The 27707-nt window shown below is 44.0% G+C and overlaps 2 protein-coding genes across 5 annotated transcripts in view; one reads left to right on the top strand and one right to left on the bottom strand.

Moving 5' to 3' along the window:
* Nucleotides 1-8354, top strand: part of TRIM71 (tripartite motif containing 71) — a 60844-nt gene extending 52490 nt beyond the window's left edge. The window contains exon 4 of the mRNA XM_053410406.1: nt 201-8354. Coding sequence (XP_053266381.1) covers nt 201-1652 — 1452 coding nt within the window. The 3' untranslated portion in view covers nt 1653-8354. The remainder of the gene's footprint in view (nt 1-200) is intronic.
* A 626-nt stretch (nt 8355-8980) lies between these two features.
* CNOT10 (CCR4-NOT transcription complex subunit 10) overlaps nt 8981-27707 on the bottom strand; it is a 30030-nt gene continuing 11303 nt past the window's right edge. For 2 of the 4 annotated variants that reach the window (XM_053410409.1, XM_053410407.1), the window contains exons 7-19: nt 27134-27217; nt 26073-26190; nt 24306-24455; nt 23232-23434; nt 21232-21353; nt 20080-20256; nt 19562-19642; nt 13449-13562; nt 12810-12940; nt 12294-12329; nt 10953-11080; nt 9512-9587; nt 8981-9278 (exon numbers count right to left, since the gene is read on the bottom strand). In XM_053410409.1, coding sequence (XP_053266384.1) covers nt 9124-9278; nt 9512-9587; nt 10953-11080; nt 12294-12329; nt 12810-12940; nt 13449-13562; nt 19562-19642; nt 20080-20256; nt 21232-21353; nt 23232-23434; nt 24306-24455; nt 26073-26190; nt 27134-27217 — 1575 coding nt within the window. In that variant the 3' untranslated portion in view covers nt 8981-9123. The remainder of the gene's footprint in view (nt 9279-9511; nt 9588-10952; nt 11081-12293; nt 12330-12809; nt 12941-13448; nt 13563-19561; nt 19643-20079; nt 20257-21231; nt 21354-23231; nt 23435-24305; nt 24456-26072; nt 26191-27133; nt 27218-27707) is intronic. The other 2 variants (XM_053410410.1, XM_053410408.1) reach the window with 1 other exon arrangement.

Genomic DNA, 27707 nt, shown 5'->3' with positions numbered 1-27707 from the left:
CCCCAGAGGTGGGAAAGTGGCTGCCATAATGGAGGAGGACAGAGACTCAGATGAGTACATTAATAAAATAAGGTAGGCCCTGGCCTTGGACCAAAGAGCAGCCCTAGATCTATTTGAGCAGAAATTCGACATGCTTTCTAACTTGTCAGATACTTCTCAAACAGCGTACGAATTGTGTCTCTGTGTTACCTTCGTTTTAGGTGGAGAAAATCCGCCAAGTGAAAGCCAAGTCCCTCTACCTGCAGGTTGAGAAACTGCGCCAGAATCTAAACAAGTTGGACAACACCATCAGCGCAGTGCAGCAGGTCCTTGAGGAAGGTCGGAGCATGGATATCCTCCTGGCTCGTGACCGGATGCTTGCTCAGGTGCAGGAGCTGAAGAACGTCCGAGGCTTCCTGCAGCCCCAAGAGGACGACAGGGTCATGTTCACTCCTCCTGATCAGGCATTGTATATGGCCATCAAGTCTATGGGGTTTGTCAGCAGCGGGGCCTTCGCTCCTCTGACCAAAGCCACTGGAGAAGGTCTCAAGCGGGCACTGCAGGGCAAAGTGGCCTCTTTCACAGTGATCGGCTATGACCACGACGGGGAGACGCGTCTTTCTGGGGGAGACATGATCTCTGCCGTGGTCATGGGGCCCGATGGAAATCTCTTTGGGGCAGATATTAGTGACCAGCAGAACGGAACCTATATCGTCAATTACAGGCCGCAGATGGAAGGGGAGCACCTGATTTCGGTCATGATGTGCAACCAGCACATAGAAAATAGCCCGTTCAAAGTCACCGTCAAGTCAGGGCGCAGCTATGTTGGCATTGGGCTTCCGGGGCTCTGTTTTGCCAGCGAGGGGGATAGCGAAGGCAAGCTGTGCCGCCCCTGGGGCGTTAGTGTAGATAAGGAAGGCTACATCATCGTCGCCGACCGCAGCAACAACCGCATCCAGGTCTTTAAGCCTTGCGGCGCCTTCCACCACAAGTTTGGCACCTTGGGCTCCAGGCCCGGCCAGTTTGACAGGCCTGCCGGCGTGGCCTCCGACTCCTCACGGCGGATTGTCGTGGCCGACAAGGACAATCATCGCATCCAGATCTTCACCTTTGACGGCCAGTTCATTCTGAAGTTCGGGGAGAAAGGAACCAAGAACGGGCAGTTCAATTACCCGTGGGATGTGGCGGTGAACTCCGAGGGCAAAATCCTGGTGTCCGACACGAGGAACCATCGGGTTCAGCTCTTTGGGCCTGACGGAGTGTTCCTGAACAAGTACGGTTTTGAAGGGGCACTCTGGAAGCACTTTGATTCCCCGAGAGGAGTGACGTTCAATCACGAAGGCCACCTGGTCGTGACGGATTTCAACAATCACCGTCTCCTGGTCATACACCCCGACTGTCAGTCGGCCCGCTTCCTTGGCTCCGAAGGCACAAGCAACGGCCAGTTTCTGCGCCCGCAAGGTGTGGCCGTGGACCAGGAAGGCCGAATCATTGTGGCAGATTCCAGGAACCACCGCGTGCAGATATTTGAGCCGAATGGCAGCTTTTTATGCAAATTTGGCACTCAGGGAAGTGGCTTTGGTCAGATGGACCGTCCTTCAGGTATAACAGTCACCCCAGATGGCATGATTGTTGTGGTTGACTTTGGAAACAATCGCATACTCGTCTTCTGATCTGTCTTTAATCTATACTTACGAAGAAAACTGTCTCAGGGAAAATCCTTTTAAGAAAACACACAAACACACACACACACACAAATTGCAACGTTAGTTTCAAACCTACCTCATCTTTAATTTTTTTTATAGATGAATGTACTTTTATCTACCTCATTATATTTGTGTTCCTTTTACCTCCACAGTATACACAGTACAGCATAAAATTAAACTACTACTTCTCTCCCCACCAACCCCCCGGATGTGGGGGCATTCATGGTTTCGTGCACGCTAGCTGGTTTGGGCAGCAAATCCTGTAGACTCTGCCAAAAAGGCACACACTCTCATCTTTAAAAAGAAGAAAGAAAATCGGTAGTTTTTAGGTATTTTTAATTTTGTTGTTCTGACCATACTGTGGGGAGTTGTTTTGTTTTATGGCGGCGGTGAAGGGGTCCTGTTTTTAGATGCTGCTGCAGCAGAGAACTTGTTCCTTGTTCTCGTTTATTTTCTTTTTAATACCTCAGTGCATTTGACATACTGTTCAGCGTTAAAAGAGTTGTCGTTTCCAAAAGGCTTTGGCCTTTTTTTTGCAAGTGGGATGGGGTTCCCTGGGCCAGGGGGGGAAGCCCAGGTTCTTCTTCATTGGTATTCGCTGTTTTGCATATATTATTATTTTTTTGTAAAAGAAAAATGCAGTAACCCCACAACACAAAAGGAAGCTGCTTAGGAAAATGCACAAGGCGTTATGAATATGTTTAGCTTCTCTTTATTTGGTGGCTTTGGACACAGGTCCAAAGAGGCATGTGGTAAATGTCCTCCCTGTATGTTGAACCTCTGGAAGCAGCCTTCCTTTCCCTCCTCACTGCTGGGCAAGCTGCTCTCCAAACTTGGAAACGTTTAGAAGTTTTACCTCCAAGGCAGCATGAGGAGGTGCTGCCTGGGTGTGCGGGTGATTGTGGGGGGGGGGGGGGAAGCCTCGAGGGAAAGTGGCTTCTGTCAAAATCTCTGGATCGTAGCTTTGGTGCCACTTATTCTCGAAAGGGGCGCGAGGACTTCCTTTTGACCGTGTGTTTCTCTCATAGCCTTTCTCCCCCCCCCTCCCCAGTTCTTTATAAAAATATATATTTTTGTCTGTGCGCTCTGTTTCTCTCTCTCTAGATAGAGACATAGCTCTCTGTTACAATACACATGGAAAGGCAATGAGCTTGGGCCGAATGTTGTGTTTTGAAGGCATGCGCTGGAAGAATTTACTTTTTAGAAACCAAGCCTAGTTCGTGCCTCTAGACATTTATAATTGTTCAGATATAAGCAACGGAACTTTGGAGATTCAGGGTGTTTCAGTCGCACCTGGGTGGAGGAAGAGAGACTGTAGTAACGAAATCTGAGCTTTTCATAAAGCTCCCCTTCTTGGAAATTCATCTTGCCAGGACTCCCATGTAGCACCCTCTCTCAGGGACAAGATAGTGTACAGAAAGAGAACCACCCTAAAACCTACCTCATTTGTTCCAGCGCCAAAGAATGCCATGTGAAATGGGGTGCAGTATCTTAAACCAAAACTACGAGTTCCTTGAAATTAATCAGCCACAGAATTTAGCACTGAGAGAGGTGAGATTCTTAGACTTCTCCAATAAGCTCCAGATTTTAGGTTTAGTACCGAACCATAGGAATGCAATTCCTCCATGTTGTCCTGTTAAATTTTCCAGTTCTCGCCTTAACACTGTACATTCCTCTATACAGATATTTGGGAGCAAGCCTCATTGGCCACCATGGGGCTTACTCTTGAGCAAGTGTGTGGTGGGATTGTAGCTATTCCCTTTGCTAAGGTTATCTCAGGAGACATATCTGTCCTGTTTCGTTTGTGTCTCAACTAGAATCCTAGTTGGAAATCCAAAATATTAATAAGGTGGATGTTTCCAGCATAGAGATGAGACTTTGTAGTTTTTTTTATATCTATCTTTCATTATTACTGAGGAAGAAATAAGCTGTACTGATGTCACATGAAGGCTGAAATGTGGTCCAGTTAATGTATACGAATGCTCTACCATATGCCCATTATTGGCAATTTTTTAAAAAAAAATTCTAGGGATTTCAGTACTAACAAAGATGTTGTGAGTTGCACTTTGCGTATTTTCTTAGAAACTAACTTTTAGAAACAGGAAGCTTGAGTTTTGTCTTTCCATTGAACCGTAGCCCACAAAATGCAGAAAACTTGCTTCCCTTCCCCCAGCAAATTTGGATGGTCCAGGAAAAATATAGAATTGGTGAGTGTCTGAACTCTAATGTTTCTAATAGGTTTAATCAGGTTAGTTCGAAACATTGCCTTTCCTTTTAGCCAATACCAGCATCTCTGAAGAGAGTGCATCAAAGCCTGTTAGGATACTGGGTTGTTTTTCCAAAAAAGAGCTGCGATAGTTTAAAGTGGGAAACTGTTCTCTACAGTCACTGAGAACCATTGCATCCTTGGCAGTGAAATTCACTTTGGTTCTCATTTCCTCCCCTCCTCGTTTGTAGTGGGCCTGATGTTGTGACGTCTGAGGATGTCCACACACTACATAGCTGGTTAGTTGCAAAGCATAGTTTAGTGGAGACGGGGGCATGGACTAAGCAATCTGTCAGTGGCACTGTAACCACAACTGTACATTTTGTGCCACCTCTTCAAGAATCCCTTGCATCATGCTTGGAAGGTTTTCTGCCCCCTCTGTGTACACCAAAAGACCATGTTTTCATCTGGAAAAGGGTAATCTGTGTGCTTTTAATAGAAGACTTGCCATTTAACTGCTCATCACATTACGTCAGAAATTGTTGTCTAAATTGGAGGTGTGTTGGTTCCATGCAGTGTCGCTGGAGATTTCAAGCTTGATTTCGTGCTTCACATGAGGCTGGCGTATGACGTTCAAAGGCATTGCAGATTAGAGCATTTTACTTGGGACTCAAGTTGAGAAGTAAGGTTAGCCTGATCTAGCTACCAAAGATAACTGGTTAAAAAGCTTTAATTTTAGAGTTGGCAGAATCCCGTGTGTGTGTGTCTGTAAGGCAAGTGTTTGTCTTCCTTCTGTTGATGTTACCCTATTTGCTTTTGGATGGGTTTCTCTTAAAATAAGCTACTCTTTTGTTGAGTAAAAGTTCTCTGTGCTGTGCCATCCCATTTTGCTGTGTAAAACTGTTAGGTAGCGGAATAGTGTTTTGAGCTTTGTGACTTTTGTATGTTATTTGCTGCACAAGCTTGGAGAAGCCAGAAATCTCTTTACTTGTAGGAAAGAAATGGTGTGTCGTTCTTCCATAAATACACTACTTCTACTGGTGGATCGAGATATCCGCAGTTTGGCACAAAGAAAACCGGGGTGGGGTGGGGGGAGGCATCTGATAAACACGTTCAGCTTGCATATCTAAATGTTTTATTTTTAAAATGCTGCTGTTTGGCTACCCTGAGTGACTCCTGTCAGTAACTGCAGTTGGTGTAGTGCTAAGCACATGTTACCTCACCTAAAGTATTAGTGTACTTCTGACATAGGAGTGTTTATAACGCTATGAAGCTAAGTAGTGTAATAATACAGGAAACATTTAATGCCAACATAAAATGCCCCTTAGGGGTTTGGGTTTTTATTGGGTATATAAGTGACAGGATTTAAACTCCATCTGTTTGCATGTTCATGGGCTTTATACAGCAATCCAGACACAGGACTCAAGTACAAAGCAGGGCTACCAAAAAGTGCGTAAGCTACAAGCTACAAACATGTGCTTTGTATAAGTCTTCTGAGCTAATAAACCTGGTTTAGGCAAAATATGTTTTTTAAATGCTTTCTAAATTTTGTGCACTAAACACTTGAATTTGAGCTGTTATAAATTGCAACTCCCCCCCCCGTCCCATTTGATGCATTCTCCATCAAATTATCGCTACGCTCCTGATTAAGCTTTATGAATCAAATCCTCTGCCAAATAGTCTTTTTAGTTGATGCTGAAAGCCCAGTAGGAAGTCATGGTGCGGAGCAGCAGTACTTCAGGTGGCAAACTTTGGTACCCTTAAGTATAACTTATTTGGGGAAACCATCAAAGGAATACTATAAGTGGAGGTTGCCATGGAGACCTAAAATATATTAAAAATATGTTCTCCCTAAACCTAATGAGATCTGGGATCAAGGGGGACATTTCCTTATGGCATTGCAAGAGATTGGTGTGGCCTGTTTTAGTTAGTTAAGCCAATATTAATTTATTAAAGAGGAGAGGTCTGCTTGATTTTAGCCATATCTCAAGATTTCTTTTGAAGATCAGGAGATTCCTATGTTTAGTTCTGATTTAAATTAAGAAGTGCCAAAGCATTTTTTGTGTGGAGTTGTGTTTTGTGTGTGTGTGTGTGTGTGGTTTGTTTTTTACATAAATATATCCAAAGGTGCCAAAAGGTAATAGGGTATTAAAAAGTAAGAAAAGATGATGTTTAGACATACACACAGTTTGGACTGTGTAAAAAGTTAACACTGGTACTTGCGTTAGACAAACACTGTTTTTGGTCCTTGAGTCCTCAGGAAACCAGCAGAACCCAGTTTGCTGTGGTACTAGATGCCTAAAAAAGTAGAATTTAAAGTTCTACCTCACTTTGATGAAAGAAGCACAGTATCTACCTCAAATTTAGCACCAGAATGTCATAGAAGAAAATGGTTTTCCACCACGAGGAGAAAAGGGATTGACCACAAATAGCATTAAAACCGGGTGGTACAACCCCCCACCCCACCCCGATGGCCACACTTAAAAGTTATAAGAGACACTTTGGAAATCTCAGGCAAAAAACTGATAACCCTTCGCCATTAACTGGTCTTTATAAGTCACAATCCCTCCCCATCTTTCAGTATTAAGACACAGTGGACTGGTCAGTAAATTGGGTCTTGCGTAGTTCTTGTGATTACTGGTCTCTTTGCTAGAGGGAAAAACCCTGTTTGCTGATATCTACCGTGAGTTTGTTAGAAAACAATCTTGTGGAGACCTGATACGCCTGCCAGGAAAACTCTCATTATCCGTTGAGAATGTATGAAAGGAAGTAATATTCTCCTACATTTCAAAATGATTATATGTGACAGGACAGGAATGAGATTGTGGGTTATTCTGTTAATTTTTGGAACAGGACATTTTGGCAGTGTTACGATGCTCACACCAAAGGTAGCTTAGACTGGACTGTCTCTTCCATTGTTTTCCATATTTAACAGCAAAGCTAGAATAGAAGCACACGATGGATTGCTGTGATTGTATCTCCTAAATCTTTGCCTCTTCCTCTGTCTTTCTTATAAGTGGGATTGGAGAAATGAGACTTGGATAATGACTCCAGTGGGTACAGACCACCACTAGAGATCATGCTATGTTGACCTTGGTAAGATTGGGATGGTGTTGGTTCTCTTCTCCCCCTCCCCCCTTCCCCATCATTGTTTAACCAGTAATGGTTCTTCAGGAAGAATTTTTTTTAATAAAGAAAGCTTTGTTGTACCTGCATGGTCTTAGACCTCTTCAATGATTGTATCAACGTACAAACTCAGGTTGCCTTTTAATTTTGTTTGTAGCTCCTTTGTCAAGAGAGCTTTGGTGACTGAATGTTAAGTGTATGTAGTAGAATAGATGGCGTTCTTTAAGCCGCCAAACTAGAAAAATTCTTTTGTAGCGTTACAGAATATTTCTCAAGTCTATGTAGATTCTTTCCCAGGGAGAGCTTCTTGGTTTTAGTCTCTTCCCCTTATGACATTTTTTAAAAATAGTTAATGTGCGCAAGGTCACCCAAGCTTGTGGGGGGGTGACTCTTCTTACTGTATGTGATATTTTCTTGTATTGTGCCTCACCTGTTGTGCATCTATTTAGATGGTGGTACATTTCTAAACAGTTAAGGCACTGGTCCTTGATAAAAAAAATATTAAAGAGCATGTCCAGTTTTTTTTCTATGCCTGAACACAAAGTGGGTGGTCTAAGACCAAAGAGAATGGGGGGGGGGACACACCCACCCACCCTCTGCAGACTAAATTTTTCCATTGGCTATATAGTACAGCTTGATCTTTGTGAATCAAAGTTGCTCAATCAAGAAATTTAATTTTAGGACAGTCCTATGATCCCTTTAAAAGGCACCCCAGGGTCCGTAGGATAGAGATTTCACTCTCAGCTCGAGAAGGAGGCCTTACCTTTGAATTGCAAACCCTCCTGTTGTGGGTGCAAAAACCACTGGTGCCATTACATACTGTGGTTGGCTTTGGATACATGGGATTCAACACCCCCCTCCCCGAATGAGAGCAGGGAAGTACACCAGTCCTAGAGCCGGTTGCTTTTTAGTAAATCTCTGCTGTCCACTTCCAGGTAAGCAGCCTAGCTAAAGTCCCACAATACAAATATGGGCATTGTGTATAGCTTGATTTGGTCGAGACCATTTTTTCCTTCCTTCAGCTGAAGCCCTGTATCTTTTTAAGATTCGGTCAGCTGGTGTTCTGAACTCCAAAGTTGCAGAGCACAGCAGAACAGGTGAGGCACAAGCTTTGTTTAAACGGGCTAAAAAAATAAAGTTAGAACTTGCGTGTTTTTAATGGAGGCTTCTGAATGTATCTTTGTGGTCCATGGAGAAGGCTGAAGGATGTAGCAAGGGGACAATGTATCAGCTACTGGCAGCCTTAAAACAAAGTCATTCTCTCTCTGGACTTTAAAATGTTTCTATGCAGTTTATTTTATTTTTGTTTAATCAAATAAATGTGAGTTTCACTTCAACTGTGGTTTGTCTTCCATTTCTCCCCACCCCAATTTCAAATGCATGTATACCAAAAACCAACAAGGACAGTGTTAGCTTCACATCAGCCCTCTAACTCCTGGAATTCATATGGACTCAACGCTGGAAAGCAGGTTAGCTATTACTTGCTACCTCTTATTAACAGCCTACTCTTGAACTGATGTTTTTCTTCCAGTTAATGTGCTTTAATGCGTCCTCTATAGGAAAAGCCCTGCACTTCTATGATGGAAAGTGTTTTACCAGCAGACACCCCAATGTGGTGGGGTATTCAGCTAGCTGCAGTTACAGTTTGGTCATACCATAACTTAATCCTCCTGAATACAGAGCAGAGCTAACACCTTGATCTGTGTGGGCTCATACCATACATACAAGGTAAACCTACTTAGGCATGCAGCAAAAGCATGAAAAGGTGTATTTCATACCTCCTAAGTAGATGGGGGAAAACGGTCCAAAGGGCTACTCTATACATACAGTGCAGCCAGATCTTTTATGATCTGTATGTTTGCTCTGTATCTTTTAATTATACAGCATCACAAGCGCCAAGCCAGGCAAGAGAGAAGCAGAACAAATGCTGGAGAAAGAGATAAAATGAATCTACAGTATGGTGGGGTTTTTTTGTTTTAATTAAAAATTCAAACCAACACACTTCAGAACATCATATGCAGGTACCACAAATGTTTGTTTGTTTATATATATATAAACAAAATTTCCAAGTGGTCCCTCAAAGGGCCAATTTTCACCACCGCTTCTTCACTTCCTCTGAGCAGAGGTGAATGCAGGCATTTGAATAGGCTGGACCAGGTGTGTTGGCTGAAACACAGGCTTCTTCCGCATCTCAGAGAGCATTTTCACTGTAGGAAGAAGCTGGTTTCTTTTGATGATCTGCAGTGCCAGCTGTGTGTTTCCTAGAAAACAATTTCAGACTTAAAATATAGATTTTGTGTTAAACTCTATAAATAGCAGCCTTCCACAGACGAGCCTTTCTGCCAGGCAAATATAATCCAAGGTGCTTGGGCTGTGGTAGGGGTTCTGAAAGTCACACAAGACTCCTAAACCTTATGGCTTCACGTAGAAGAAAGTCTGTAAAACATCAAGAAATAGCAATGTACATTCATGAAGAGTTGGGCTTGCAACTTACCATTCTGAAGTTCAAGGTATACAGCCAGCAAGATGGCCTCGGGTGGGATCTCTTTCGGATGAATCAGTGAGGCAGCCTTATACCAAAATAAAAACATAAAAAAGTTGAATTAATGTATGAAAGAAAGACTGTGCCTTAAATTACCGTATTTTTCGCACGATTGGACGCACCGGACCATAGGGCGCACCTAGTTTTTTGGGGGGGAAAGAAAGGAAAAAAATTTTCCCTTTATTTCCCCCCCAAAAGCAGGTCAGGGAAACCGAACCAGGTCGAGGAACAGCGGGATAGTGGCGCTGCGCCTCCCTGCTGTCCCCCGAGCTTGTGGGGCTGGCTGATGTCTGCCTGGCGCGCGGGGCGCTCTGCTTCAGGGCGCCCTGCCCGCCGGGCGGCAGGCTGCTATCCGCAGCTTGGGGAGCCTTGCGGGGAACTCCTGCAGGGCTCCCCACCCTGCGGATGTCTGCCCGGCGCGAGGGGCGCTCTGATTCAGGGCGCCCCGCCCGCCGGGCGGCAGGCTGCTATCCGCAGGGTGGGGAGCCTTGCGGGGAACTCCTGCAGGGCTCCCCACCCTGCGGATGTGTTCCCGAAGCGCCGGGCGCTCTGCTTTCAGGGCGCCCGACGCTCCAGGAAGCAGGCTGCTATCCGCAGCCTAGACATCCCTGCGGGACCTCCCGCAGGGTTGCCTAGGCTGCGGATGTGTTCCCGAAGCGCCGGGCGCTCTGCTTTCAGGGCGCCCGACGCTCCGGGAAGCAGGCTGCTATCCGCAGCCTAGACACGGCTAGCGGAGCGCTAATCCCGAAGCTTGCGGCTGCGGAGCTCAGCGCGCCCCAAGCTTCTGGGTGCTGGCAAGGTCTAGACGGCTAGCGGAGACCTTGCCGGCACCCAGAAGCTTGGGGCGCGCTGAGCTCCGCACGCCCCAAGCTTCGGGATTAATGCAGCGCTCCGCTAGCCGTGGGAGAGCTGGGTCTCCCACGGCTAGCGGATAGCTTCCTGAAGCCTGGAGAGCGAGAGGGGTCGGTGCGCACCGACCCCTCTCACTTTCCAGGATTCAGCGAAAGCCTGCATTCGCTCCATAGGACGCACACACATTTTCCCTTGCTTTTTAGGAGGGAAAAAGTGTGTCCTATGGTGCGAAAAATACGGTATTGCGAATGCAAAAAAACTTCGCTAGAGGCAGTGGCTGCCCGTCTTCTGAACGAAGCATTCCTTTGTCATTTGGGAGACAAAGGATTTTTCCAACTTAAAAATCCCTGGTGCCGATTCCTTTTTATGATTAAAAGTGTTGTTTTTCCACCCAGTCCATCACAGGTTAACGTTTGGTTATCGTGGGTGAGAAAACCTTGTGCTTCGACAAGGAAAACTATCAGAACAACTTGTGGGACCATGGTATTACAGTTTGTTGTATTTGGGTGGTTTCCCCTAGTGAAAATGCCACAAGACTCACCTGGTGCAGACACTTCCGTGCTTTGTCATACTCGCTTCTCAAGCAGTAGGCGCTTCCAAGGTTGAACAGCATCATGGTCCGTGCAGATGTGACAGAACTGGGGTAACATTGTGGGGTTTGCTTGCCAGCTTACAAAAGATGCAAAAACACATTACTTGTCAAGATGAATAATTAAATTTAAGATCATTAGCAATTACCAGTGGCCAATGGCCCAGTCTGCACATGGCTTAGCACAAATGCATGAGCTCCTGGCCAAGATCACAACCTGGTCTACCCTAGTTGTTCTGCTGCAACACTGAGGGAAGCCGTGGCTTGATTTAGCTTAGTGTGTCATCCAAAATGAGGCTCATGGATTAGCTGTCATAGATAAACCATGAACCATAAACCACAGGGGGAAATACACCTTTGCTATATAGCATGTGATTGGCCTGCCGAGAGGATGACAAGTTGCAGCACAGCAGAACTATTAGGGAGACGTAAAACAGCTACAATCTCCTTCACTGGAGCCTGTGTGCTTACACTTTTGGGGGAAGCCCACATTGGCTAACCATGTAACTAAGGAAAAACAATGCTTAGTGTATCAAGTACAGCTTTAAACTTAAGCTAGAAATGGGAATATGTATCTCATCTCCAAATTTTTACAACCACTTGTCTGGGGAGCTTCTATTACCAACAGCTTCAAGATGCATATTTACAATGCAGAAAGGAAAACTGTGTTTAGGTGTTTGCACACCAGTGTCCATCAGTATTTTCAGCAGCAGAGTGTCAAAGCCATTTCCTTTGGTATGGAGCTTGGATCACTTGCTTGCACCAGCTGGAGCTACTCTGCTCTGAAAACATGCAATATATAATCAAGGCCGGAAGGAGGAAGGTGGTTATATGGTGAGCTAATGGATGCACGGTTTCTCCTTTGTGGCAGAGCTGAATTTATGAACTTCCCGTTCATTATACAAGCCCTCCCACGAGTCATATGCCCTGAGTGACGGTCCCCATGGTTTTAATTTAAAAGTAGCTCCTTAATTGGAATAAAAGATCTCTAGGCTAAAATATGTAACAAATCAGGTGATGCCAGAAATAAAAAGGGAGCCCTAGGAAGGGTTCCCCTCTCACTCTTCTACGAAATGTACTTCTTAGGTACAACAGCTGCTTTATTAGGTAAGGGACTTAAGCAGCGATGTGCAACACACTGCAGAAAGGACACATGAGCATTTACTGGATTTATAGCCCACCCTGCTCCTCAGTAAAGGAAGCACAGAGACAAAGTTTTTTATCCGGTCTTGCACTTAAGGCATAATTTCACATATGTAATTACACAGAGTAAACAGGGAGGTGAGTACTTACAGGATTCCATTGCTTCATTTTCTCCTTTCTCAGATCCTGCGGAGAATACAAGCAGGAACGCATCGTTTAGTGAAATCAACATTTTAACACAACATATGCTTCAGACAAACAACAATTTAAAGATCATTCATGACCCCCATTCCAATCAATCTGGTTATATGTTATTGAATATTTCATCAACATTCAGTGCAAATATGACTTAATACAGATACAGGCATACTTGGAAATCTGTTTTTGCATTCCACATGTATTTTGCACTGCGGACAGTGCATACAATGTTAAGGCATAGCTGGGGATTCCAAGAGTTCACAGCCCAAATTGAAGTTAATAATATTAAGATTAGAGAAAAAGGAAGCAGCATTCTAGGGGCACTTAAACTGAAATATATAGATTCTAGGAACTTTGCAAGCAGCTATGGCCTTTATAACAGTGCATTAAAATGTAGAGCTGTTACAAGTTACAGCAGGAAGGCAGTTGAAAGCATGACCGGTTCTAATCAAGTATGGACTCATTAACCTTGATCCTGCTCGTTTGAAGAAATCCCCAGGGACACATCAGTGACATTCTCCGGGTTCAAGTGAGTAATGGCATCAGAGATTCTGTCTAGAGAGATGAGAGCCTCTGCAGCATACAAATGGCCAAGGAACCTGCAGAAAGCAAGAGCGCGCACAGTTGCAAAGGTCAATCTGGCAACAAGTCACATCAAGCTACTGCATGGATGTCTCCCTCTGAGTGACTGCCCTACTGCAGCTAAGAAACCCCACATTAAAAATTAAGTATAAGAGGATATTGGAGCTGGAGGTGCCTAATTCCAGCTCTCGCAACTTCCAAAGCCATTCCGTACTCCTTTGAATCTGAAGGGGCAAGAAGACAAAACTGAAGGGACTGAGATCCTCTTTCGTCAATTTAGTATTATAGTAATATACAGAATTGCAAAACATCCTCAAAGCCAGGTGTAAATATAAATTGGCATGTGGTGGTCTAATTTTTTCCACTGATCAGGGGAGAATAAAATTTTTTGGCACTTCACAGATGAAAAGAATCCCAACTATTATGTGAGCAGTTATGGCGTAACTTGAGGTCATACATGCCTACACGCTATATACAGAAACTAAATGTAAAAGTGCTGTAAAAGAAAGACTAGGGCAAGCTTACTTAAGGGATCCTGACAGTTTGGGCTGCTGGAGAAGTTTGTCTGCATGATTCAAAGCCATAAGGTTGTCCCCCAGGGCCAGAGCCACATAAGCACTGCAAGCAAGTATTGAACACCTAGAAAACAAAAATAAAAACACACATAGAAAGTTGATACATGCAGAAAATCCACACAAGCAGACCTTTGGCTGAATGACACCCTTTATCCTATTATAAATGGGGGTGGTGGTTTGTTGTTGTTATGTATTTTGTTGTTTTTAATCTTGTATTTTTATGCTGTGAACCACCCATGAAGGGTGGTATACAAATTTAATAAATAAACTTAAGAGAACTTTAAAGAGGAAAGGTAGCAATCTGCTTCATCACATAAAATAAAGTTGTTACATACTTTACTATGTTCAGTAAATGAAAATACTGCAAACAAGCTTTTCCAGCATCTCTAAAAAGAAAAATGGGTTCTGCGCAATTGGGACTCGTGGCACCTCAGCAGAAATGCTTTTTTGGCCTTGCTGTCCCTCCAGCCTCTCAATGAAGCACAAGTAGGTCCTGAAATTCTTTCCCTGAAATTCGAGCCAAGCATTCCACAGCTTCAAACAAAAGGCCCGCATCAGGATGTCAGTATTAGGTCAGGCTTTTACAGCTTGTAATTCCACCCCTCCCTCCCTTCTTAACACAGCACTTTGGGATATTTTCCACTTCACAAAGCAGAGTTCAAGGCAGGCTCTCCTGGCTTCAGGGCAGGAGGCGGCTTGGCTTGGCTTGCTACAAGAACAGAGCCAACCCTGTTGCATGGCAGAAAAGAGGAGGAGTGAGTGGATCCTCTTGGACAGATCTGGTGTTTTGGAGCTGCAAGAGGAGTCCATTAAACTCTCTAGCCAGTAGGTGGGCTATTACGGCTGCAGCCTTCTGGCAACTGTCAAGCCCACTTTTGGTCCAGCAGTAAGCCATGTTAATTCATGGCAGGGCCTGGGGTTCCTTTATGCCTGTGTCCCAGGAGGCATGCCCTTTAATTACACACAAGCAGGGTAAGAAATCGCTCTGCTGCTTCCTCCCCATTTCCTCTGTTCCATGCCCAGATGTCACATCAAATCCCAACACACAGGGGGGAAAGCTTGCCAAGGAAAGCAGGCATCCTTTCAAGCCCAAAATTTTATTTTGCTTTTTAAAAAATCCATTTGCAGCTGCAACTGTTAGGGTGGCGCTGGGTATCAAGGGCAGTCAAATAACACTGCCACTATCTTACTTGTATGGGGAAGCGCTGCTTCTTAACCAAGCTGGCTGTAAAGGCTCGTAGCTAATTGATGCAAAAGAGATCATGCCCCCATTTCCCAGTATATAAGCAAGGCTTTGATGTCTACAAACATTCTGAAATCCATTTGCACTACTGTGAATAGTCACTTTTCCGCTTCCCCCTCTCCTGCTGCTGCAGCACTACCAGTAACCAAGTCATGTGTTCATGTTATGTCGGAACATGGGCTCATGCTTATCACGAGTTGGTTTTTGCTTACTGCTGGTTTGGAGATGGACACAAACCACGAGCCTGAGTTGGGATGTAATGCTAAGCCCAACCAAACTGTGGCTTAGCTCCTGGTACCATAGCAGCAGGAACAGGGTTTTTTTTGGGAGGGGGGTAAGCAACCCCCATTTCTCTCTATACACTACTAGCACATTGCTCATTCATGCCCAGGTGTAACTAGGCTTAATGTTGCATGCTAATGCAACCAAGAGAATATGCTTATAGGCAACTTGAACTCAAGTAGCTTGCCTCCAGCTTACAATATTGCTCCAAACACTGTCAAGGCTGCCAACTACTCAGACAATCTGCAGCTAAACCCACAGAAAGATAAACTGTCCCCAACCCCACTCTAGAATTTTGACACATCTCCACAGACTGCCTTTAATGACTCTGTATTCTTGAGCTTCTTTTCCTCCCTTTTGTCTGAAAAAGCTTTTTTTTAAAAAAGAAAAAGCTGCCTTTTTATATCAACCAGCCTGTTCAGTTTTCTTACAAGATCTATTAGTCCACAAAGTTTACTCACTCTCATCTACACAATGAATTAAGCCTGCACCACATGAAAGTTATCAATGTACCGTATTTTTCGCTCTATAAGACGCACCAGACCACAAGACGCACCTAGTTTTTGGAAGAGGAAAACAAGAAAAAAAAATTTCTGAATCATAGAAGCCAGAACAGCAAGAGGGATCGCTGCGCAGTGAAAGCAGCAATCCCTCTTGCTGTTCTGGCTTCTGGGATAGCTGCGCAGCCTGCATTCGCTCCATCAGACGCACACACATTTCCCCTTACTTTTTAGGAGGGAAAAAGTGAGTCTTCTAGAGCAAAAAATACAGTAATCGATCACTAAGAAGTAACACTTTGTTTCACTGTGGTACAACTTTAAATGCAGAAGGTACCTAAAACAAATGAATGGCACCCCCAAGCTGACAATTTTCTGCGCAAGACTGAAAGTGAATTAAGTTTAGTTGTGAATTTGAAGTGACTTGGCAGGGGGAGGGGGAAATAGTTTTATCATAAAGCTTTGAAACCAAGCTGCAATTTTCCTTAGAAGTATTCTTTTCTGGCAATTACCAGGATCAAAACCAAAGGGGCAAAATGCTTTAATACTTCAATGTGACCTAACTCAAATTCACAGTTCTAATGCCTTTGCAGTTCTACAGTGTTTTCTATGATTCCACATGCAGCTGGGGAGACTATGAGCTCTAGAAATTTGGAAGTAGTCTCCAATAAAGCACAAGGAATGGTTGCCACAGGGGCAGCGATTGCAGGAGGAAGGGAGGGACTAAGAAAGCCCGGTGTACTAGGATTAAGAAACTTTTCCAGCAAGGGAATCTTTACAGTTGCTATACTTCAGCATGACTGGCAGCTGTTAAAAGATATAAAGCAAAGAATTGGCACCCTTTACTATGCATCAAAACTTTGCAGGAGCCTAAACGGGTACTTGGGACGCGGGTGGCGCTGTGGTCTAAACCACAGAGCCTAGGGCTTGCTGATCAGAAGGTCGGCGGTTCGAATCCCCGTGACAGAGTGGGCTCCCGTTGCTCGGTCCCTGCTCCTGCCAACCTAGCAGTTCGAAAACACATCAAAGTGCAAGTAGATAAATAGGTACCGCTCCGGCGGGAAGGTAAACGGAGTTTTTGTGTGCTGCTCTGGTTCACCAGAAGTGGCTTAGTCATGCTGGCCACATGACCCGGAAAAACTGTTTGGCTCCCTCGGCAACCCCAGAGTCATTCGCGACTGGAGCTAACGGTCAGGGATCCCTTTACCTTTAAAGGGGTACTTTTGGATTACAGTCCTAATCTGAAACACTTTTCATGACCCATATTCCCTCCCCGAAACAAATGTGCTTTCGAAATACTAGAGAAGCTCAAAACAGAACTCCCAAGTGTAAGTGATGACTAATAATAATGTATAATTTGCAAGCAATACTGCTTACACAGGATGAGACCAGGTGAAACAATTTGCAGGAGTTTACTACCAGCCACCCCTCCAAGGACACTTGCTGAGGACAGAGACTAGGAGAAGTATGGGACAGACAGGTGAGCCACTAAGCTGGGTTCAAGATATGGAACAAGAGAATCCATTAACACTGGGACTGCTACTCTCTGCCATTACAGGTTTTTGATGTATGGCCATGACAACCACTCTGTATAGAATTTTTAACATGCTGACAACATCAACTGAAGGTAAAATTTGGTTCACAGGTCACGTTCAGATAAAACTCCTTTCTGCCAAAGCTCCATCCCTCAGTAGCCAAGGGCATGCATAGCCTGCATGAGTGATAAAATTATTATTTCCCATGAAACAACAACACACTTCTATTCTCAGTCATCTTGTGCAGAAGATTAAAAATAGAGAGATATAAAGAAAAAACGGAGGGCGCCTAACTATCTGGAGCTAGCCTTACAGAAGCTAAAATCAATGTTTCTCTTCCCTCCTGTCACACTCCCCACTCCCCGCCCCCCCTTTCTAGTAGAAGTACAATCATTTTTGTTATAATGACAGGATTTTCTTGACAGGCTGTCAAGTTTCATCAATTGAGAACAACAGTGGATTGTGAAAGATTATTTTCCTTCCTTTACAGCACAAGAAATGTCAAATGTGAGATTGTTTTCACAGCCTTGGCACTGTATACTTCCTTTACACCAAAACCTTCCACTTGCGGGATTGTAGGGTGGCATTCAATTAAGTTTCACTCAGAGGGGCCCACTAAAATTAATGAACACATCTATGCTAGGCTCACTGATTTCAATAGGCCTACTCTTTAGTAAAACTTTGTTTAATGGCATTCATAGTAACTACCAATTACTAATGTTTAAGCAGAGCCGTAACTGGGGGTGGGGTGGGGTGGGGCGAGCCTGTTTTTCTGCTCTGGGTGAAACCTCCAGAGGGGTGCCAAACTGGGTCTTTGACCTGGGTAAATTAAAGCCTAGTTTCGCCCCTGGTTTAAGTAACTGAGAAAAAACTTAGTCCAAATACAGTTTCCTTTAAATGCTGCAATAGGAATTCATATCCACATTACATTTCTAGATATGTCAGTCTGAATTCACATTCAAGGGCACACATCCGCTATAGTGTGAGAATGGCCATGCCCGGTATTTACATGCAGAAGTTAATTCCCATACATGTATCCAAAATGAATGGATCAAAGCAAAAAACAAACTGGAAACACACCAATGCAGCTATTCCCACATTTAGGAAAGTGCGTGGATTTATGTAGGAGGATGTACCTCTTTGCAAGGAAATGCAGCATATACATGATTCCCCTATATATGGATGCCCAGTATGATGAAACTTGTGCCTATATAATAAGCTAGGACAAAAGGAGTACTACGTTGGCATAATGAAATTTTAACTTCCTCTCTCTTGCGCCTCTCAGATAATCACTATTTCCAGTGAAATATTTAACTGCATGTGAACACCAGTGGAAACCTACCACAGTAATTTTTCATAGGCAGCTTGCTTTCCTTTGAATCTCTGGTCACCAATTATCCCGCAATGCAGAAGTTTTGTCCCGATGACTATCTGGGTGTGAGCATTCTAACTAGTACTCAGGATTACTAGATTCCACCTGGATGCATGCCCACCACAATGAAAATATTTTGGGGAGAAAGTGGAGAGGATGCTAGTGCTGGGAGGAGACCCAGGTTTAACATCTTTATCAACACTGCCAAACACCAATTACAGAATGAGAGGGGCAGAAGTTTCAGAAAGTTCAATGAAAAAAGCAGAAGACCCAGTAGATCAGTTCATTCTCTAGTCAGTTCATGCATAAGGTCCATACATGTATAAGTGTCTATTCCACCTGTCTGTTCATAGAGTCCAATTATCCACATGAAGGGTTGTTACAGTTCCACGGAATCCTTTCACAGAGTCTAAGACAAGGATTTCCAGAATATTAGCCTTGTTTCACCATCCTAGGCTTCTTCAGTAGAACAGGCTCATATGTAATATTACAGGACAGTGGATCTTTCAGCATAGTAGTGGTCCTGTGAAAGGACTCTATGGAACTGTAACAAAAAGTACGTCTTGTGTGCTTATTGAGTATGTTTCACGTAACTACAGGTTTGTTGTTCTTGTTGTTTTGCATTGTGGGAACATGCTAGAAAAAAAGTACATTTCTCCCAATTATAATTAGTTTAAATTTAATTAGCGCTTTCCAGCTTCTAGGAGGTGACACAACTTACTGCAAGGGTGGGGAAGTTTTCTTCTTCTGAGCTTTTTTCTTGAGAGTGGGATTATCTGTTGAGAGGCCAGAGTCCACAGTGGGGGCCACCCCAGGCTTCCCCTTTTCCCCCCAGCATGAAGTTAGGCTGAGGCTGCTCAATCAATTTACTGCTTATTAATAGCTACATGAAAAAACTTTTATGGTGGATATATATGGAGCCAGGAATCTGTATAAACGGTCTAAATTCAGTATAGAAACTCCATTAAGGTATCGTTAGCATACGTTCATATAAAATGTCATTAAAATAATTTGTACTCGAGATTTCTCTTATATTAGGGAAAGCAAACTTAGATTGCTTTCTTTCAGAAACAAAGTCCACAGAATACTGTAACTGCGCTGTCTGGCAGCACATCCAGAAATCTTAGGACCTACCTTAAATTTTCTAGTTCTTGCTTCTTCAGTGGAGAAGATGGTGGAGCAGGAACGAATTTGTCTCCTTCGTGGCTTTTGCTACTGAAACAAAGACAGAGAGTGAGTAGCAATGTTAACAGCTTGAGAAATGTGAAATGATGAGAGGCTTGGAAAGTTAACAACCAGTAACATTTGCTTAGGCCTTAGGAAAAAAGAGGACCAGGAAAGGGCTGCTGTTGAGGGCCTCCATGGAAAAAAGGCTAATCTCTGGGAAAAAGGCCAGTATCTGGAATACACACTAATAGAAACATACAAAAAAAGGAAGAGTAATAGTATAGTTACAACACTTTCAGCAACACCTTAGGTTTGCTAGATTTTATTTACATGCAACACATTTGTTTTCAAACCACTTTTCACTACCTCCAATTTTCTCTGTATTCAATTATTCTAACTCTGTTAGCAGCCACAAAATTTCTTTTTAGAGTTGTGGGCAAGACATTTAGTGAGCAAGCAATAGAAACATCTGACGCAGCACTCACCTGCAAGCTTCATTGTTCTCGCTGTTCTCATTATTCCCTCCCAACTGGTTGCCAATTTTAGATCCATTTTCCTGCTTTGGCTCCTGCTGGTCTTCAGGAAGCAGCAGCAAGGCATTTCTTAGACAAATTGCTGCAAACTCCATACTAGCTACAGGAATAGCTGAAGACTGGCCATCACTTGAAAACAGGAAAAAAAGTATATTGATGCTCTTTGTACTACATTAATATAGGCAAGGATTATGAGTCAGGAAGTCAAAATCTTCTTCTTAATCTACAGCAGCTTGGGTTTACATGAAATACTGTATTCCTGTTTTAAGTTGTTTCTGAATAAACTATATTATAAAGAAATAAACACAATTATGTCTTAGAGAAGTTTCAAGAATCCTGTGTAAATAAACTCCCAGATGATTTAAAGTCAAGAAAAAAAGCATCAAGCTCGTTTTTTGAAGGTTTACAGTACAGTACAGGTGTACAGGATTATTACCACTAAATTTAAGAAGATGGTCCCTTAAATCCCATAACCTAGCAAAGTAGTAATTTTGCTTTTTCTGCGCCCTTGGAGAACAAAGCTATACAAATTGTGCTAAAGTGTTTACTAAACCCATCTGACTAGATTCCCTGTCCAGGTTCCACTTCATGCCACATAGCCAATTATAAAGAAGTGTGTTCCGTAAGCAAGAGGAACTCAAATTTGAGGCATAGCGCACAGCAGTTGCACACTACAGCAAACCATAGTTCATGGTTTCCCATGAGCATATAGATTGCTCCTGCTTCTCCCATGCTGCACAAGTGGCAGCAACAAAACACAATAGTGTTCAATCACAACCCTCAGTTTGGACAAAACACAGGGATTGCTGTTTGTTGCTCTCACTCACCCTACAGGAGCAAAGTGGGAGGGACCTGTGTATTCATGGGAAATCATTAACCGCAGTTTACTGTGACATGCAAAGAGGGCCAGCCAACATACTTTTCTCATACACAAAGCAGCCTTGTAAACGTCGCAACGCAAAGCATTTCCATTCACATGATTGGCTGAAAATTAATACTTAAAGAAATAAAAGAATAGCACCAAGAAAGGGCACTTTGGAAATGTTTTCAGCCAACCAGCAACTTCCCTTTCAGATAACAGCAATGTAAAATTGCACAACTTACTTATAAACAATGTTCTGTACAGACTGGGATGCCAATACTATTTTACGATGATATCCTTGACCTACAATGGACTGTACAATGCCCTTTTTGCTTGGAAGTCCTTTTGTTTCTTGTTCTGAACTCTAGGGGACAAACATTTAAGGCATCAAGAGGAATATTTATTAGATAAAGGCTGGCATTTTCTGTAGCTGCTGCTATTCAGTATTCTGTTCCTTCTTTCCATATCATCTTTATACTCTGCATTATATTCCCATTTTTCTAGGCACAATAGCAATTTCAATTGCACTTATTACAAGCCAGTTTACATGCAGACTACACCCACAAAAAAGATTGCCAGTTCCAAGGTCAGACCTCCACTCAGGAATTCATTGCAGGAATCTACGCTGGCATTAAAACCAATCAGTTCCAACCCAATTTAACATGGTCCCAGGAAGAGCAAACAATGTCCTTTCCTGCCTGGAAATCTAAGTCTCTTTTTAAAGAAAAAGATAAAAGCCCATAAAACTCTTGTTTGCACTTGCACCACCAGCCTGATTCAACTCAAGGTGTTAAGTTGTATTCCTATATCGCCATCATTCTACCAGGCTCTTTTGAGCATGCTGAATGGTTTCCATTGTGTTATTAGAAAATATTTGTTTTTAACGGGTCTGAAACACTATATTAACTTAAGTGGAAATATGATATACACCAGCTAGCCACTTTTAGTCTCAACATATATTTGGGGTCCCACCTTAATCAGGGTCCAACAGTCTTGATCTCCACCTTCTCCATGAGCCGGCCATGGGAGGGAGCCTGTGATTTGTTTTAGCTCTATGCTTGCTGAATGAAAGCAGGCAGCCAACAGAAACCAGAGCAGAAAAAAACAACAGCACACCGCTATTACGCTCACAAGCTTTCAGCTGGAGGATATGGCAAAGGCCCTCCTGCTTCTCCCTGACCTCATGCTACATTTCAGAGATGAAGCATGAATAACACTCCATCTCTCAAAACCAAAAGTGTTAACCCCCCTGTTCTTAATTATTATTTGCTACCGTATGGTGGTAGTACTGCTGTTGTGAACCAATTTAGGTCAGGCTGCAACTCAGTAGATGGTCTCTGCCCACTTTCAGAAAGCCAACTCTGCAGACACAGAATCTAAACCTGAATAATACAAAGATTATTCCAGGACTGATCGCTAGCTCACCAACCAAATTCAACCACTCCGATTTAAACACCCACCTAATTAGGCATTAACACCAACATCCTTTTCCAACATCATGTTAAACTACGTTTCAGTGTTGTGGGCACAAGTTGGCTCGTCAACTTTCCACTTCCCTCTCTTCCACCACTGCTGCAATATTAAATGCTTACACTTCTGCATTTAAACTAAGTTTTGTAAACTGAAACTAGGTTAAACTATGGTTTGTTCAAACACACCAAACCTTAGCCCATGATCCTTGCATGTTAGCAAACCATCATTCCCATAGTTCGGATATAAAGAGTAACTGGTCAGCTTAAAAGTGGAAGCTTATAATCTCTTCATGGGTATGCAAGGGGAAGAGAGAACCATGTGATACTAAACTCTGCTGCTGCTCATGGATGTAATGGTAGGCAATTGTCCAGAATTATGTCCAAACCAAGCCTAGCATACCATACAGCACAACACAGAAGCTGTTTCTAAAACCAGAAACTGAAATATGCAGATGATGCAAATCAACCAAAGAGGCTCACAAGAAACGAAATGGAAGTACAGTTGTTTTCCTATAATAAAAAATGGCTCCTTTCAACCACCTGAAGAAAATGGCAATAACTCTTTTTAATAGTTTAAGAGTTTAAGAGTATTTAAAGACCTGACTCCTCACTAGGATTTTCAGGTTGATATTAAAACATCTGACAATACTGTGAACGTAACAAAGGACTGCAGGGTTAAAAAACCATTAAACTCCCAGAACTGCATTTTTGTATGTATGTGCTATTAAACTATTTCTGATTGGGAAAAAAATCTGTGGGGTTCATCTTACTCCTTTATTGGCAGCTATACAGCATTCGGCTATCCTCAGCCAGAGACGAGGGTTCGAATGATACACTTGGACGGCTTCTATCAGGCATTCAAAAGCAGCTAGCGGTCTCCCAATGTGCAAGAGCTGAATGCCGCAGTTATACAGCAACTCATAACGCTTGTTAGTCAACAAGGTGCACATTGGCCGTCCTGAGAACTTTTTACCTGTGAAAAAGAATCAGATAACATTAAGTGCAAAAAGGACACTGCTGGAAAAGGAATAGGTTAAATTAACCTGTATCCAAAGACAAGTCACACTGGAGCTAACCAAAACTAGAATTAATATAATCACTGCTTTACCACGGCCACTAACCTCTTCATGACATAATCATATTTTAACGAGTGACTTGCACTTGGACGCACAAATTATTTCATAGTAGGGATCTGAATCCTGTGACTTAAGACCAAGTCAAATTCTCTTCCCCCCCCAAAAAACCCCCTCTTTTTTATTTGAGTTGAGGCTGCACTAATGTGGTCAATTCTTCATGCCATGACAATTTTCCAGTTCAAGGAACCCAATATATCTTGTGCACTCTACACATACTAGCTTTGCATCTCTCAAAGTTATTCGCTTATGGTAAGCAGGATTGCTGGAGGGAGAACTTTAGATAAGGGCTCAAAACGTTAGGGAGCAGCTTGCATGTGCAACAGTAGCATGACCACCAGAGATATGAGAGAGGTGAGGCCAATGAGTGCAACCTCCCACTTTCCTCATGCAGTTCTTGTAAGGAGTCTATCTGGTACTTAAAATACATATAAAGTCTGGCTACCTCCTCTATAAATTTAGGTGATGCACTAAATTGATTACTATTTAAACATTTGGAAGAACCGAGGCTCTACTTTTTGCATTATGTGGTCTAGCTGGAAAAATAGGTTGGAAAATATAATTCTACGTATTAAGAAGTCACATATTAAGTAGTTTTTCGATACTGGTGTATTTCAATTGTGGGACGGAGCCATTTCATGCTTATATTATAGGTCCATAAAAATACAATTTGCCAACACTGCAGCATGTTTTATTACTAGTCGACCTTACCTGTGTCGGAGCCACCTGTTCCAAGCTGTGCACAGGCATTGTCATTCTCCTGCAAGGCCTTTTTGAAATAGAAAATTCCCAAGTTGTGTTTCCCCATTGCAAAATGGATGCACCCAAGGTTATTCCAGAACATGCACCGTAAGCATTCACCTAAGAAAAAAATAAATAAATGAAATTCTGGATTTTGATATTTTTTTTAAAGGCCCACAGGGGCTGCCACCGCTGCTCGTTTTGTTCGCCAATGCCCTCATTTCCTCATAGCACCTTTGTATCCTTCTAGTCCTGCTTTATTGAAACCTCTGCTGTTGTTCAAAACTGCCATTTTAAAACCCGCACTCTCTTTTGCTCCCCTCCTATGAGTTTATGCAAATTTTCCAATGGGGGCTGTGTGATGTCAGCCTTGCATTTTTATGTACCGTATTTTTCGCACTATTGGACGCACCGGTCCATAGGACGCACCTAGATTTGGGGGGGGAAATAAAGGGGGGGAAATTTATCCCCCCCCCGCCAGGCGCAGGGCTGGGGCGGGGGAAGCCCGAGCTTCTCCCTCCCCCAGAACGCGACCCAGAGCCATGCCGAAGCTGCGCGCAGCTTTGGCATCGCTCTGGGAGCTTGCGGGGCTGGGGGAGGAGGAAGCCCTCCGCCAGCCTCCAAACCATGTCGGGAGACAGCGGGATGGCGCGCTGCGCCTCTCCCGCTGTCCCCCGAGTTTGCGGGGCTGGCGACGGGGAGGAGCAGGCTTCTCCCCCCGCCAGCCTTCTAGCCAAGTCGGGGGACAGCGGGATGGCGCGCTGCGCCTCTCCCGCTGTCTCCCGAGTTTGCGGGGCTGGCGAGGGGAGGAGCAGGCTTCTGCCCCCGCCAGCCTTCTAGCCAAGTCGGGGGACAGCGGGAAGGGCGCGCTGCCTCTCCCGCTGTCCCCCGAGTCTGCGGGGCTGGCGAGGGGAGGAGCAGGATTCTCCCCCCCGCCAGCCTTCTAGCCAAGTCGGGGGACAGGGGGATGGCGCGCTGCGCCTCTCCCGCTGTCTCCCGAGTTTGCGGGGCTGGCGAGGGGAGGAGCAGGCTTCTCCCCCCGCCAGCCTTCTAGCCAAGTCGGGGGACAGCGGGAAGGGCGCGCTGCGCCTCTCCCGCTGTCCCCCGAGTCTGCGGGGCTGGCGATGGGGAGGAGCAGGCTTCTCACCCCGCCAACCTTCTAGCCAAGTCGGGGGACAGCGGGAAGGGCGCGCTGCGCCTCTCCCGCTGTCCCCCGAGTCTGCGGGGCTGGCGAGGGGAGGAGCAGGTTTCTCCCCCCCCCCCGCCAGCCTTCTAGCCAAGTCGGGAGACAGCGGGATGGCGCGCTGCCTCTCCCGCTGTCCCCCGAGTCTGCAGGGCTGGCAACGGGGAGGAGCAGGCTTCTCCCCCCGTCAGCCTTCTAACCAAGTCAGGGGACAGCGGGATGGTGGCGTTCCGCCTCCCCGCTGTCCCCCGAGCTTGTGGGGCTGGCGGTGGGGCTCTCCTGAAGCCTGGAGAGCGAGAGGGGTCGGTGCGCACCGACCCCTCTCGCTCTCCAGGCTTCAGCGAAAGCCTGCATTCGCACCATAGGACGCACACACATTTCCCCTTCATTTTTGGAGGGGAAAAAGTGCGTCCTATAGTGCGAAAAATACGGTATATAGGAAGAAATCTACTAGAGATACTCCTGTCCACACAAGCATTTTACACCAATTCAAGGAAAGGGAATTAAAATGTGAAATGAAGCCCCGTTTTTGCAAACATATAAGTTTAAGGTACCTGTTTTCATAAATCCCGGATGTTCTGCGATGTTTGAGCTGTTCAGCAGCTTTACTGCTTTCCGATAATTGCCTCTTAAATACTCAAAATTGCTTTTCAGAAAGAGAGAAGGAGCAGACTGTAAAGAGAACAATATCCATGGTTACTCGTACTTTGAAGGGAGAAATTTAGTGTGGTTGGATACTCCAGTTTTCTACATGAGAGAAAACAGTATGCTCAGAAGTGACTGCACATCCATCAGCCAGAAAGCCATCACTTACCAGTCCAAGCAGGACTTGCAGTGTGGCCTGAAGGACTGCTGACATAAGCAGGGGGTCATAAAATTGAGAGGCTGCTTAAGAGAAATAGCTACAACAGAGAAACTTACTCCAAAGGAATTCAGAAGTGCAGGGAAGTGAAGCTGGAAGCAAGAGCAGCCAGTGGGGAGAGACAGCGGCAAGGTCATGTCCCCCAAGCAGCACCACTATGGGTGCAAGGCAGGGAGGCTGCAAGGGAAGGGGGACCAGCTGAGCCAATCAGGTGCTCTCATTGGTTTACTCATACCACCCAACCTTGTTGTTGCTCTGCCCTGCTAAGCAGCAGTGACAATGGCACCAGGAGACCAGTCCTGTATTGGTGCCCCGACCCCTTCTTGGCTGGTAGTAATGGAAGAACTGGGACGGAAGGTATTTGGGGCACTGACCTCTTTGAAGAAATGTGATGGGGGGGGGCTTTTAGAACTCTTATTCTCCTGCTAAAACCCAACCGAGTACAAGTTCAAATCTTTAAATGAAACATTAGAATCTACAAAATCAATCATCACCTATAAAGCTACGGTATCTTAAACTGCCAAGTCCTATCACAGATGTATAAACTAGATGAATAGTTATATCATTAACAATCCAGAATCAGGTTGGGACTCTAGAAGTCCCAACTATGTCATTTTCTCAAATCCTAAAAGAGAATCTTTATTTTCAATGTCTCCCTTCCACATTACGATCTGTCCATCAAATGCTATGATGAATGAATGATTCTTTAAAAATACAAACATGTGACTTAAACCAACTATTATGGTTACTTACATTTCCAGCGGTGTTCATAACGGACTTTATCTCCCTCTTGCATGCTTTCAGAGACTTCATCTGAATATAGGCTCGCACCTTATACTGTTAATGAATAAGTGATCTCATGAAACTGAAATAAAACTACGACTGCTACTCAGAAATTAATTATTGTATTTGGGGAACAATATACAGTGACATGCCATGATACACAATTTGCTGAACAAAGGTTAAAACATGTTTATGTTCAAAATTGAATATTTGAAGATAAATTGAAGCCTTAACACAGTTGAGGAATTGTGTACTAAACTAAATTGCTAATTAAAATAGCACACCAACATTGTTTAACGGTCATCAGAAAATCCATACTACACTTTAGTCTATTTCATTAGTAAAGGAAATACAAAGCAAAAGGTTAGAACTGTATTATATGCTTGCACAATGGGGGTAACCATTTGAAATATTGAAACCAAAGATTAATTCACACATCTAGGTGGCTGCCTCTTTTGTCCACGTAATAATACCTTCTGGGTACATAATTATGTGGAGAAACTTGCTGTGAACTGACCCGCACATGGATATTGACAACGAAGGA

This window comes from Podarcis raffonei, chromosome 12, assembly GCF_027172205.1.
Source record: "Podarcis raffonei isolate rPodRaf1 chromosome 12, rPodRaf1.pri, whole genome shotgun sequence".
In the NCBI taxonomy this organism is placed as follows: Eukaryota; Metazoa; Chordata; class Lepidosauria; order Squamata; family Lacertidae; genus Podarcis; species Podarcis raffonei.
Note: the sequence above shows the minus strand (reverse complement) of the source record. Positions and strands in the feature narration are given on the sequence as shown.